This window comes from Symphalangus syndactylus, chromosome 11 (genome assembly GCF_028878055.3).
Source record: "Symphalangus syndactylus isolate Jambi chromosome 11, NHGRI_mSymSyn1-v2.1_pri, whole genome shotgun sequence".
Lineage (NCBI taxonomy): Eukaryota > Metazoa > Chordata > Mammalia > Primates > Hylobatidae > Symphalangus > Symphalangus syndactylus.
In genome coordinates this window covers 36,025,465-36,039,387 of record NC_072433.2, presented here as the reverse complement: position 1 = coordinate 36,039,387, position 13,923 = coordinate 36,025,465, and the positions used below count along the sequence as shown (strand labels likewise).

The 13,923-nt window shown below is 58.4% G+C and overlaps 1 protein-coding gene and 1 long non-coding RNA gene across 8 annotated transcripts in view; one reads left to right on the top strand and one right to left on the bottom strand.

Annotated features, from left to right (window-relative positions):
* Positions 1 to 359: 359 nt before the first annotated feature.
* The window catches only part of KIFC3 (kinesin family member C3), a 44,810-nt gene continuing 31,246 nt past the window's right edge, over positions 360 to 13,923 (bottom strand). For all 7 annotated transcript variants that reach the window (XM_055298032.2, XM_063612666.1, XM_063612669.1 and 4 more), the window contains 15 exons: positions 13,577 to 13,720; positions 13,232 to 13,471; positions 12,561 to 12,734; positions 11,858 to 12,005; positions 11,645 to 11,775; positions 8,908 to 9,019; positions 7,491 to 7,672; positions 6,145 to 6,249; positions 4,205 to 4,335; positions 3,598 to 3,721; positions 3,229 to 3,358; positions 2,913 to 3,142; positions 2,436 to 2,570; positions 1,872 to 1,980; positions 360 to 1,057 (listed from right to left, as the gene is read on the bottom strand). In XM_055298032.2, the coding sequence (XP_055154007.1) occupies positions 1,032 to 1,057; positions 1,872 to 1,980; positions 2,436 to 2,570; positions 2,913 to 3,142; positions 3,229 to 3,358; positions 3,598 to 3,721; positions 4,205 to 4,335; positions 6,145 to 6,249; positions 7,491 to 7,672; positions 8,908 to 9,019; positions 11,645 to 11,775; positions 11,858 to 12,005; positions 12,561 to 12,734; positions 13,232 to 13,471; positions 13,577 to 13,720 (2,121 nt within the window). In that variant the 3' untranslated portion in view covers positions 360 to 1,031. The remainder of the gene's footprint in view (positions 1,058 to 1,871; positions 1,981 to 2,435; positions 2,571 to 2,912; positions 3,143 to 3,228; positions 3,359 to 3,597; positions 3,722 to 4,204; positions 4,336 to 6,144; positions 6,250 to 7,490; positions 7,673 to 8,907; positions 9,020 to 11,644; positions 11,776 to 11,857; positions 12,006 to 12,560; positions 12,735 to 13,231; positions 13,472 to 13,576; positions 13,721 to 13,923) is intronic.
* LOC129492775 (uncharacterized) lies at positions 3,591 to 4,553 on the top strand. Its single transcript, XR_008660948.1, has 2 exons — positions 3,591 to 3,733; positions 4,027 to 4,553. It is a non-coding gene; the product is annotated as an uncharacterized lncRNA (long non-coding RNA).

Here is a 13,923-nt window from a genome sequence, read left to right as displayed (position 1 = left end):
GTGGCGTGGACCTCTGGCCAGTTCACTGAAGAGGAAAAAGACCAGGGCAAAGGGTGGGAGTGGGTGGTGCCCAGCAGTAACCTGGAAGCCCAGCATGGTTTGGGCAAGGCTTTGATAGCCTTTGAAGCTCTCTCCAGCCTTAGTTTCCTTCCCATCAGTAACATGGAGGGATGCCCCTGTTGGGAGGTCAGTTATCGTGGGCACATGGTAGGTACTGCATGAGGCGACTGTGACCACAAACAACAGAGAAAGTGATCCAGGGTGGGACAGCGTGGGCTCCCCCCAGTTGTTAAGGACGCGTGCCCCGTCCCCCTAATCAGACCAAGAGGGGCTCACAGACCAACTTTTTCAGACCATACTTGTGTAAAAAGGCTTTTATTTTAATAAGTAAAAATGGCTAAGCTTCCAAAAGTTTTTAAATAGGATTTCAGAGGGAAGGAAATTCAAGAGACCAGTGAGCCAGGCAGGTGAGGGAGCAGCAGAATCCCCCCACCCGCTGGCTGCCTCTGCCAGCCATAAACACGGCACGGCCCCACGGCGGGAGGCCATGCGCCTCCGCACACCCCCCAGCTGTGGGAACCCTCCTGGAAGGAGAGGGGCGGGGAGGGCTGCCCTTGGTGCCAGCAACCCACCCCAGTCCCCATGGTTCTTGGGCCTGCCCAGAGGCTCCTCGCCCACCCCCTAAGGAGGGGGCTGGCCAGCCCTGCAAGCTGAGGAGAGGAGCCGGGGCAGCCTGGGTGAGCAGCCCGCCCTCCTCCACACTCCCGCCCTCCTCACGGGGCCCAGTTCGCTGATGGCCCAGGCCTGCCAGGAAGAGCAGCCACCCCCGCCTTTCCGCCCATGCAATTTGCGCCCAGAGGCACAGCTGAGAGACACCGTTTACTTCTGAACATGTTTCTCATCTCTGAGGGGAGACGGGGCAGAAGAAGAGCCTCCACTCTCGCCTCCACCTCTAGGGGTCCTGGCGCTGCAGCAGGAACAGGCCAGTGAGGCCTCAGGGCCCAGCTTCAGGCCCAGCGGGGTCACATCCGTCACACAGGCAGTGGCCGTGACTTCCCTGCAGGGGCACAGGATCATCAGCTTCTTGTCTACTTGCCCACCGGCAGCCCACAGCATGTGCCACCGAGAGCAGGAGGGAACCCAGCAAAAGCACACAGTCAAGCAACAGCAGGGGCTAGACCCAGCTCTGAACAGCAGAACGTCCCAGCCAAGCCCTGCAACCCACTGCGGGCCGGCAGGCGGGCAGCCCTGGGCCACAGGCCCCACACTCACCTAGAGACTCTGCAGCCCCAGCCGTCAGGCTGAAATCAAAGTGACAGGCGTCTCACTGGTGGGCTTGTCTTGGGCCAGTACCCCACAAGACCCTGCTGCTGCTACCCCTTTGGACTAAAGGATGGGCCAGGCCCTCCCATGATCTGGGCTCAACAGGGGCTGGAGCCCTGGGTCCTGGTCCTGTGGCGGGGCTCACTCCTCACCTAGGAGGTAGGCAAGCCCGGCCCTTCCTACCCCCGGGACAGCTGAGGCACAGGGAGGGGGCTGCAGGGGCTGCTCTGGAGGGGGCTTACTGCACATGCTCAGCCAGCCCACGCTCAGAGAGCAGGGTCCCAGGGTAGAGTCAGCACCCCCAGCTGAGAGGCTGGGGTCTTCTTACACTGCCCCCTTCCCACAGACCTTCCATTTCCCACCTGCAGAACGGACACAGCACTGTCTGCCCTGACTACTGCCCCGGGGGCAGGGGAAGTTCTAAAACAGGTTCTGGAGAAGGTGTACGAACTTTTTTAAAAGGAAAGAGAAAGCCCATCCAGGTAAGGGCAGCCTGGTGACTATTACCCTGGGGAGACTCCCCACCCACACTGCCACTCCAGGCTCACCCGAGGGCTGCAGCTTCCTCCGGATGGATCCAGGGCGGCTACTGGTCCCAGAGCTGGGGGCTGAGTGTGCCCGTGCCGAGGGCTGTGGCGTCTGACAAGCCGGCTCCCACTGTGAGCAGGGAAGGGTGAGTGGGCGGGGGCCACGGCTGCCCTGGCTCCCCACCCTGCTGTGCTTCTCTCTACTCCCCTGCCCTGCCTCCTAACCTCCTAACACCCAGTTTCCTCATCTGCAAAATGGGCATGATGCTCGTGCCCCAGCCTCACAGTTATGGCAAGAATTAAATGAGATAATACATGTAAAGAAGTCAACTAGTTACCACTGAGCACCTACTATGTGCCACCCCCATGGCCAGCTCGTCACCCCACAGGAACCTCTGAGGCCAGGAAGAAATACCTGTACTAAAGAGGCTCCTGGCTATGGGTTCCAGCCGTAGCTCCACCCACCTCCGGCAGCTTCCCCGCCCCCACTGCTTCGGGACCTCCCCGCCCAGCTCCCTGCTCCTGCCATGACCCAAAGTCTCTGACCCAGGGCCATCTGAGCCAGGCCTGTGACAGTCCCCGTACCTCTAGATGCTCCTGGCTCGACCAGGACCCAAGCTCTGCCCTGCGTAGCCCAGGCCCCAGCTCCACAGAGCGCACCCTCTCAGCAAACTTGAGGGAATAGAGCGTCTCGCTAGTGTTCTTCTCCACGGGGGACACCTAGGGGACACGAGAGCTCACTGCCCACCCGGGCCAGCTGGAGGGGCAGCAGGGTCACGAGAGGGAGCTCACAGCTGGGGACGTCAGAAGGCTTCCTGGAGAGGACCAAGGGATGGGGTGGGAGGGCAGGCAACGTGGCAGAGGTGGCGTGGTCAAAGGTGGAGAGGAGGGACTGGGAGTTAACACAGGGTGTGTGTGGCCAGGTCTAGGGGCGGGGGGGTGTTGCTGACTATGGAGCTGCTGAGACAAGGGTCCATTTGCACAGCCTGGGGTGACTGGGTCTCACTGCTAGCATAGCCCCTACCTGCTAGGGACTGGCCCGCCCTAACCCAAGGTCCTCACCTGTACCACCATGAGGGTCTTGCTGTCACCACTAAGCGAATCCTGCAGCAGGTAGGTGAGCTTGGAGTTGCGGAAGGGCACGTGGCCCTGGCGGGAGCGCAGGGCAGCAATGACGTCCCCCAGAGCTGACAGTGACTTGTTGATGTGCTGCGCCTCCCGCAGGCGGCTGCCCTCGGCCCCCGACTTGCCCACGCGCTCCGAGCCAGCCAAGTCCACCAGGTTCAGCTTCCCTGCAGGGAAGGCACCCAGCAGATCAGGCCTGCCCTGCCCCTTGGGGTTGTGGGGATCCTCAGGCCAGGCTGCCCGCCACTCTCACCTGTGGTGCGGAGGCCTGTGCTGCAGTCCACGCCTCGCACTGTCACGATGAGCAGCGCGTGCGAGCGGGAGCTGTGCTCATTCAGGTTGGTGAACTCGGTCGTGCGATTGGTGTGGCCAAACTCAAACACCTGGGGGATTGGGAGCAGGAGGGCAGAGGCACAGCGTTGAGAATGGCGTCCTCAGAGTCACCAGGCACCACGCACCCGTGAGGAGTGGCACCACCCTCCGCAGTTTAGATGAGGAAACTGAGGCTCAGAGGCGTGGGGACTTGCCCAAGGGTGTGTGCTTAGGACACAGCAGAGCCTACATTCAAACCCAGTTCTATCCTCTAGAGCAGCGTGGCTGTGGTCAGGGGCTCCCTCCACACCTTGTTGATGTCATCCACGCTCTGCACCTGGAACTCAGTCAGCCCTGGTACATACAGCTGCCCACTGCCGTCTGGGCACAGCCGGATCTCCAGTTTTTCCTGAGGCTCTTTCCCTAGCAGGTCCCTGGAGGGGCAGGTGAGACAGTCACCCCCTCCTGCCATTTCCAGCTGCTGTTTGCACTGCACCCAGCCCCCCAGCCAGGAATATTCCCTCAACCCAGGAAGCCTTCTCCAGCCATCAGCTGAGTGCATCTCTCCTCCTCCAGCTCCTCCACCGCATTCAGCTGAAGACGTGGAGATCTCACTCCACAATACAATGAGCCCCTGTGGGCAGGGCCCCTAGCTGCCCACTCTCACCCATGGCCACCTGGTGCAGCCCACAGGTAGGGGCAAGGATTGCCTGGGTCTCAGAGCCCCTCCTCCCCGCAGGACCACCCAACCCGCTGGGCTGAGTCAGGACTTGCAGCCAGGTCCCTTGACGGCCTCATCTGGTCCCTGCACTCCCTTCGGGAAGACCCCCACTTCCTATCCCCCATTGCTCCAGCACCACCCCTGAGGACCCCAAAGCTGCCCCTGAGGCCTGCTCCGCACACCCTGGGGCTCCCACCTGAGGACCTCGTTGTAGATCTCCGCGGCGCTGACGGTGATGGTGTACTCCCAGTCAGACGCCTTCTCCTGCACCTCGGAGAAGAGCAGCTGCAGGGCCCGCTGGTTGATACCTGGGTTCTCAGCGGTCCCCTGGGGACAGAAGGAAAAGCCCCAGTAAACCAGGCCTGTCCCCAAAGACGCTCATGTGGCATCTGTCCCCTAAGCCCCTTGGCTACCCCTCACAGGCAAGCCTCCTTGCCCAAACCTCCTACCTACCTGCCACTGTCCCCCAAAATGCCCTCCGCCAGCTGCAGGCAACTGCACCCCTATTTCCCCACCATTAAAATGGCATCGCCCTGCCAGGACTACCCTGAGACTTATAGTCCAGCACTGGGATGAGAGGCCTGGCCCAGACCCCACACAGGGCAGCTGAGGGCCAGATGCATGCCTGGCCCTGTGGGGCTACCTGGGAGGGGCACCGGAAATGAATGACCCCACCACTGCCCAGAAAGGGGCTCAGTCTCAGGGAGGCTGAGACCTGGGCTCTGTGGGTGGTGGAGAGGAGGCACAGAGAGGAGTGGGCCAGTGTCCTGGGGCAGGACGGGTGGGCCGGCCTTTCTAGAAGGAAACCTGGAGTCCTCACCTGGGCCTTCGAGGCCCTGAGAGCCTGGCCCTCGCCCCTCTCACCCTCTCTCTCTTCCTGCCACAAGGGCCTCCTGGCTGGGCCTCAGGTGCCCCTGGCATGCTCTGGCCTCAGACCTGCAGCTCCCTCTGCCCCGGGTACTCCTCTGACCACCCCTTAGCCGGCTCCGTCGTCTCCCTCAGGGAGGCTGCTCCTTCGCCCAGCACCCCCAAACGCCCTGTCCCTCCCCCTAGTCAGTTCTGCATCCCTGGCTTTATTTTTCTCCCTGGCCTGACAGGACACTTGCTGATTTGTGTGGACCCTGCTGTCTCCCCACAGCCAGCTTGGCCCTTTGGGGAGGGCCCTCTGTGTGGGCAGGGACTGTTTGGGTCACAGCCATGCCTGGCACGATGCCTGATATACCTCATGCATCAGCAGATACGCTTGAGGACGAATGCTCTGATGTTCCCGGTGGTCATCTCAACTCTAAGCAATTCCAAAGCAGAGCGGGGAGCCCAGGGGATGCTGCACACACCCCCTTCCTCCTCCCGCCTGGCCTGGCTGCCACCAACTAGTCTCACCAGTCCCAGAATTGCGGGAACAGCAGAGTCCAGATGGGAAATAGAGGCCCGCCCAGCAGGCCTGACCAGCCCTTTGCCCTGTCCAGACGCCACACCACCTGGCCTCCTTCTGACCTGGGGAATCAATCCCACAGCACCACTCAAGAGCCAGGGCTAGCTTTCCACTGCCCTCTGCCCACAGTCAAGATCCTTCCTCGTCTCAATGCCCCTCCCCCTGGCCAGCCACCTGCTCCACCACACCTGGGAGGGTGCCGGTGACGAGCAGGGAGAGGAAGCCTTGGCCTGGCCCCAGGGGCCACCAGCAAGAGCTGGGCTCCCCACAACAGCCTTCACATGCCAGTCTTGCCCTGGGATCTCCTTGAGGACTGAGACCCACCACTCATCCCAGATCCCCCAGGCACGGCCCGAGGCAGCCGTAAAGCAGGAGCGTGCAGTGCACACTCAAGGTGAAATGCAGCCCTGGTCCTGAGAGGTGGGTGGCCTACCCTGGACTCTGTCCCCAGATCCCTGTGATGACAGTCCTCCCTTGCCTCTCCCCCAGGCCTGCTGGGCCTATTGTGGGTGCCCTTGGGTAAGGAGGCCCCCTCTTAAGGCCTGGTGCCTCGGGGCTAACACAGATAACTACAGCCTCTGCTCCTGGGTTGTGAGGACCAAATGAGGCAAAACACACACTGCACAAAACCCCAAGACCAATGAGGGAGCCCGCATTCCCTTCACGCTTCACTGTGAACCCCCACCCCATTGGGCAGCACCCACCTCCATTGTGTACGTCTTGCCGGCGCCCGTCTGGCCATACGCAAAGATGCAGACATTGAAGCCATCGATGCAAGAGGTGACCAGGGCCTGTACCTCCTGGAACACCTGGGATGGTGGTGGGAGGGAGGCTGGTGGGGGGCTTCCAGGGCCGCTGGGACCACCAGCTACAAGTCCAGCCACCTCCCCAACCATGCTGTCCTTCAGCAACACCACATCACATGTTACTGCAGTCACTCAGCTCACAATGATTCGTGGCTCATGAGTCATACATTAGACATCAGTGGGCAACCAGGCCGCCCAAAGACTGCAGGGAAGACAGGCCAGTGCCTGCTGCCCTTCCCCCAGCTCCTCCTGCTCTCTCTCAAAGAGTGCTCAGCACAAGGAAGGTGGAGGCCAGCACATGCCTGGGGCCTCTCTGGCCTGGGCCTGCCTGCCAGCCGTCAGAGGATGGGGGCAAAGATAGAACCAGACATGAGAACAGGAGGGCACAGGCCTGGCAGGGCTGGCAGGTTGGTCTGGGCAGAGATAAGGGAAGGGTGGACACTGAGAACACGTGGTTCTCATACAGCCTCAGGGGGTCGGGAGATTCCTAGGAAGGCCCAGGGGACTGATACAGGAGGGTATTCCCGGATGGAGAAGATGGGCAGGGTCATGAAGATGGATGGGGTCATGAAGATGGATGGGGCCATGTGGGTGGGCAGTCACAGCCATGAGGGTGGGAGGGGCTGTGATAGTGGGAGGGGCCTGAAGGTGGGTGAGGCCACATGGTTGGAGGATGGGAGGGGCCTGAGGGTGGGTGGGGCCATGCAGATGGGAGGAGCCACAGCATGAGGGTGGGATGGGCTGTGATGGTAGGAGGGGCCTTGAGAGTGGGCAGGGCCATGCAGTGGAAGGGGCCACCTGGATGGGAGGATCCAAAGCCATGGTGGTGGGAGGGGCTGTGGGTGAGGCCATGTGGTGGAAGGGGCTGTGGATATAGGAGGGGCCACATGGTGGGAGGAGCCACAGCTGAGAGAATGGAATGAGTTATTATAGTGGGAAGGGCCTTAAGGGTGGGCGGGGCCACACGGTAGAAGGGGCCTTGGGGATGGGAGGAACCACAGCCATGGGAGGGGATGGGCTGTGTCTGGATCTCTCCTTCCTATGGAAGCTTCCAAGGCCTTCAGTCTTAACTTCCCACCCTCTTCTGTCCTCCAGAGGAAGGAGCGGGACCCTGGCTCCCCACTTCTGATTCCTGCACCCCCCACTCTTAATGCCTCTTCCTGCCCAGCCCCCCTCCCCCTCCCCAGGAGTCCGTCTTTCCCTCTCTCCATTGCTTTCCCCTTCCCGCATGGGGCCACACTCACGTCGTGCTGAGAGGCCTGTGGGGAGAAGACCTTGTCCAGCTCAAAGGACACAGGCTTGCCCTTGTGCAGCAGGTGGATGATGGAGTCATCGTCAGCATCGAAAGTCACAGCATTGGTGGCCTCAGGTCCTTCCCCATCCTCTTTGGTGACTGGCCGGACACGAGCAATCACTCGGATGTTCCCTGGGTTGGTTGGGGATGGGGAAATGGGTCCAGGCCATGTCAAGACCAGTCTCCACTCTGGTCCACTGGTGTCCCAGGCAGACTAGTTGACCTAGGAGTCCCCTGACTTTTAAGCACAGCCCCCTAGGAGAAGGGGGCCCACGAAGCTGTTATCCATCATTCACACTATAGTATGAATTCACTTAGTACATTTCTTCTTGAATAGACCAGTTGACTGGGGTGGAGTTCTGCCTTGGGAATGGGAAGGAAAGGTCAGTTGTGGGGCTCAGGCACTGCGCCCAGTCAGGGTGAGACACCAGAACGGACACTCTTTTTCTCCCTGGACTTCAGTTTCTTCATCTAGACAATGAGGGGCTTGGGCCCCAATGAGCAAAGAGCCTTGTCCTGAATGGCAGGACAGGGCTTAGGAATCAGATGGGCATATAGGCCCAGGCAGCAGGTGATGACTGGTGGTGTATCTGAGAGCCCAGATAGTGGGGCAGCCACAGGGGTATCTGGCAGCATGAGCTGGTCATGCCACCATCTACTTCCAGCCTTCGTTGGGATCCCTGTGCTCTTGGAATGAAGAGGAAACACCTCCCACTGCCAGCATGGCCCACCTGCCCTCCCTTTTCACCCATCCGTTCCAGCTCACCGTCCAGGTCTCAGCTCTAACTTTGCCTTCTCTGGGAAGCCCCTCAACACACTTGCCTGTCCCATACCCAGGAGAGCCTGTCTCAGCCCTGGAAGGGGGCAGGGTTTGGGTTCCCTGACAATCATCATTGTCGATTCTCACACTAAAGTGTGCACCGGGAGGCAGTCTGTGGGGCCATGACCATAGCTTCGGGCTGGAACGGCAACTGACACAGAGCAGGCACTCTAGAGCTCCATGCAGTGAATGGTGGAGTCTTAAGCTTGACCAGGCCCCAGGTCAGAACAAGTGGCTTTCCAGTTGCCACCAACCCAATGCTGCAATACCACACCCCTCGGCTATCCAGGGCCTGGGGAGTCACCTGCCCAGGCACTGGGGCCAGGGCTTCTGAGCCGGACAGACTCAAGTTTAAATCCAAGGCAGACCATTTAATATCTATGTGGCTTTGAGCAAGTTCCCTGCCTTCTCTGTGCCTCTGTTTCCTTATCTACAGAGATAGGATTAGAATAGTGCCTCAGTGGTGGGGTGAGCTCCAAGCATGACTGCCAAAAGCCAGGTCGAGGACCCCGAGGCCGGCGCCCACCCCCAGCCCTTCTGCAGTCACCTTTCAGCCGCACGAGCTCATTGTGGCACTTCTTACGTAGCTGCAACTCGCGGCGGTACTTGCGCAGCAGCTCCTGGTTGTTGCTGTTGACCTCCTCGATGGCCTGGCCTATCTGGTGGGGGGTGCACACTGCTGTCAGGGGGCTGGCTCCATCAGCCCTGCCGGCCCGACTGCCCACCCCTGAGGGGAGCCCACTGCCTCCTGCCCCTGGCTGAGTACCTGACACACACTGTCACATGTCAGACTGTCCCAATCACCCCTCTGGGTAGGTACTGCTACCATCCCCATTTTACAGATGATGAAACTGAGCCCCAGAGATGCTAAGCTGACAGCTTGAGGCTGCTCTGCTAATAAGCATAGAGCCAGGACTCAGCCCTCCACACCACAGCACTAGTGCTTGACTATGTGATTCAGCCAGACTCAAATTCCAGCTCTGCCCCTGAGTAGCTGGGGACCTGAGACCACTGGCTCAATGTCTTTAAGCCTCAATTTTCTCATCTGGAAAGCAGGGATAATACCATCTAACTCATGAATCTGTAAAGATCTCCCAGTTACATTTCACAGGGGGAAAAAAGATGCAAAATCACACATACAGTATCACACTGTACACAGAATCACATCCCCTTTCTGGAGGGTAGAAGGGAAGTGTATACAGTGTATACAGTCATCCCTTAGTAACCATGGAGGATATAAAAATCCACAGATGCTCAAGCCCCTGATATAAAATGATATAGTGTTTGCCTGTAACCTACACACATCCTCCCATATACTTTATTTCTTTTAAGACAGGGTCTTGCTCTGTTGCCCAGGCTGGAGTGCAATCACAGCTCCATGGACATGGTGGAAACTCACTGTGAGTGGTGTTATCTTGGCTCACTGCAGCCTCGACCTCTCAGACCCAAGCGATCCTCCCACCTCAGCCTCCCGAGTAGCTGGCACTACAGGTGCAGGCCACTGCATTCAGCTAGTTTTTTAATATTTTTTTGTAGAGATGGGGTCCCACTATGTTGCCCAGGCTGGTCTTGAACTCCTGGGCTCAAGTGCTCCTCCTGCCTCAGCCTCCCAAAGTGTTGGGATTACAGGTGTGAGCCACTGTGCCCAGCCCCTCCCATGTACTTTAAATCATCTCCAGGTTACTTATAATACCTAATACAATGAAAATGCTGGGTAGGGGCTGGGCGTGGTGGCTCATGCCTGTAATCCCAGCACTTTGGGAGGCGGAGGTGGGTGGATCACCTGAGATCAGGAGTTCAAAACCAGCCTGGCCAACATGGTGAAGCCCAGCCTCTATTAAAAATACAAAACAAACAAAAACTAGCCCGGCATGGTGGCACACGCCTGTAATCCCAGCTACCCAGGAGGCTGAGGCAGGAGAGTCGCTTGAACCTGGGAGGTGGGGGTTGCAGTAAGCTGAGATCCCGCCATTGCACTCCAGCCTGGGCAACAAGAGCGAAACACTGTCTCAAAAAAAAAAAAAATGCTGTGTAAATAGTTGTTATATGTTATTTTTTATTTCTATTATTTCTAATTGTTGTACTGTTATTTTTAATGTTTTTCAAATATTTTTGATCTGTGGTTGTTTGAATCTGGGAGTGCAGAACCTGTGGATGGGGGAAGGGCCCACTATATATTCACACACACACACACACACACACACACACACACACATCAATTGGCTTAAGCATGCTCAGAACGGTCGGGGGAAATGCTGAGAGGCCATATTGGGGGAGTTGGGTGGGTGGCAGAGAGGCCTTTCCTATTCACCTGATGCCCTGCTATGGAGTTTGACTTTTCACCATGTCCATGTATTACTGATATAGTCTTTAAAGGAGAAGAAGTATATTCTGTTCCCAAAATATATTAGTCTCTGCAAAGCTATCATACAAATTCAAGGAGCTAACAGCTATAAACAGCTCGACATGTAGGAGGCACTTAAGAGGCGCTGGTTATTCTCATATGTACAAGTACAGCTTGAAAGAATTAAGTTAAACCTAACAGAGATAAGACTGTATCGGCCAGTCATGGTGGCTCACACCAATAATCTCAGCACTGTGGGAGGCCAAGGCAGGAGGACTGCTTGAAGCCAGGAGTTCAAGACCAGCCTGGGCAACATAATGAACCCTGTCTCTAATAAATGATTTTTTTAAAAAATACGTATGTAGCATGTTTTTTGTTTGTTTTTGAGATAGAGTCTCGCTGTCACCCAGGCTGGAGTGCAGTGGCACGATCTTGGTTCATTGCAACCTCCGCCTTCTGGGTTCAAGTGATTCTCCTGCCTCAGCCTCCCCAGTAGCTGGAATTAGCAGGCACCTGCCACCATGCCCAGCTAATTTTTGTAATTTTAGTAGAGACAAAGTTTCGCCTTGTTGGCCAGGCTGGTCTCAAACTCCTGACCTCAAGTGATCCGCCTGCCTCGGCCTCCCAAAGTGTTGGAATTACAGCTGTGAGCCACCGCACCTGGTCTGCATGTTTGAAATATGAAGTTATCTGTAACATGTTTGGTTTAAAGAATCATAGTAAGACAAATACCCGAATGCCTGCCCTGAGCAGTCTGGTTTCAAACAGGGCCTATACGGGCAGCAGTAAGTGTCATGGTGAGTGGGGCAGGGGCTGCTGTCTGAGGGGCTCTGTCTGAGGGGCTTTGTCTGAGCTTTGGAGGGAAGCCCTGGGTGGATGTCATGCCTCTCCCAGTGCACCCTTCTCAGCCTGGACCCTCCCACCCACTGCCCTCACTCACCTCGGCCTTGACACTCCTGAGGGCCTCCTGCAGCAGCAGCGGGAAGCTGCGCACCTGTCGCTTGAGCCCGTTGTAGTCGTTGGTGAGGGTCCGCAGTGCCGGCTGCAGGGTCAGCAAGTTGGTCCGGACACCTATGGGGACACTCGGGCTGTGAGGCGGGAGGGGACGAGAGGCCACGGCGTGGGGCAGACAGGACCCAGCTGGTCAGCTCACCTGCTAGATTCTCATGCACAGCCTTCATCTCCACCTGGGCTCTGGCAAAGGCCTCCTCAATGGCCCGGTTCTTGTCCTCTTCCAGGGACTGCATCTCCTCCAGCATCTGCCCATGGGCCCGCTCCAGCTCTGACTCATACATGGCAATCTGGCAGCCAGACCAGGAAAAGGCTCAGTACCTCGAGGGGCAGGTGCCACACCAAGAAAGAGACTGGTCACCTCCCATGCACATGAACACACATGCACACACACATGTGCACAGAGGGGTAGAATGGCCGTGTCTCCCTCCCCCTATAGGGCTGTGAGCTCTGTGCATTGGCCCCAACACCAACCCAGTGCTGAACACGTATCAGGTGCCCAAGCCACGTGCCCTCAGGAAGGTAGGAGAGGGCCTCTGTGATGACAGTGACAAGTGCCACGTAGAGCTTACTGAGCACAGCCTGTGTGCTGGGCCCTGGGCACAAAGCTTCTTGGGATCATGTTCCTGAGTCCCCACTGTGAGGTGGGTTCTGGGACCAGATCGTGTTATAATAGATGAGGAAAAGGAAACCAGACAAAACTCGCCCTGGGTCCTGTGGCCATCGGGGAAAGGAGGGACTGGAACCCATGTCTGTGGGGTACCCGAATGTTTAACCGATGCATTGGCCCAAGGGCCTGCCTCTGGCTTCCCGGCTGGGTGTGTGCCCCCACGCAGCCTGCGTACCTGCGCCCGGAGCCGCGCAGTCAGCTGGTGTGAGCTCTGCAGCTGCTGTTCCATCTCCTTCAGCACCTGCCTCTGCATAGCCACCTGCTCCTGCAGGTGCTGGTTCCGGGCCTGGGACTCGCTGAGGGCCTGCTTGGTCTTGGACGACTCCACCTCCACCGTCTTGATGACATACTGCAGGGTGAGGGAGGAATGGCGCGTGGAGCCAGTGGGCACCGGACCTCACCCAAGACCCTGAGACGCAGCCAGCCAGGGGAAGGAACTCTCAGGAACATCCCACTCAGAAACCGGGAAAAAACTAGAGGGGCCTTGAGGTCCTGGCTTTCCAGAAAGCTGGGGGGGTCTCCTGGAACCTTCTCAGTTTAACAAGAGGCTACTATGAGCCTGGCTGGGGCCCCATCCTGGGTACAAACAAGAAAGGCAAAAAGATGAGGGCAGAATCCAGGGGCTGCGCTGCATCTGTGCCTGGCACCTCAGCTATTGGATACCTACTCGGTGCCTGGCCCTGGATACAGGAAGGGGAAGGGGCAGGACCAAGCGCAGAACTGGAATGATTCTTCCATCCACACGCACCTACCTATTCACCAGGACAAGCCCCCCTTATGGGCTGGTCCTGCCCTGGGTGCCAGGGGCCTTGGGCTGAGGCACAGATCAGGTGGGCCAGGGCTCACCTTGACAGGTGGGGACTGGGCCCTCAGGCTGGCAATGGTCTCATGGCTGTCACGCAGGCGCCGACTGAGCCGCTCCTCCTCCTGTGCCTTCTCAGCCAGGCAGTCCTTGAGCCGCAGCTCCACCTCGGCCAGCCGGTCAGTCTTCTGCTGCACCTCTAGGTTCAGCTCTGACAGCATGCCTTTGCTTTCCGCCATCTCCAGCTGCAGCTGGGACAGCTTGTCACGGAGCTGGGCGCTCTCCTGCAGCCATTGGGAGGCACTGGATGAGTGCAAGGGACAGGCTCACTGTGAGGAGCTGGGGTGGCCCTCCAGGACCAGCATGGGGGCCGCGGCCATTCTGCTCACCTGGCTATGCTCACAACCTGGGCAGGGACCTGCTGGCTTTGTGCGCAGTTCTTGCAGCTCGGCCTCGCAGCGCCGCATCTCCTGCCTCAGTCGCTCATTCTCCACCATCAGCAGGTCCCGGTGCTTCTCCAAGTCAGTGCCCCCCTGCAGAGAGCCAGGACCGAGGGGGCGCATGTGGGTGAGGGCAGATGACGGGGGAAGGAAGAGGGGCCCGTGGAGATGGCACAAGTGCAGGGGAGAGAAGAGAGGTGTGGAGAAAGGCAGAGGGAAGGATAAAAAGAAACAGGCAAGGGCAAGAGAGGAGGGAACAAGCTCAAGAGAGAAACGAAGAGAAAGACAGGAGAGGG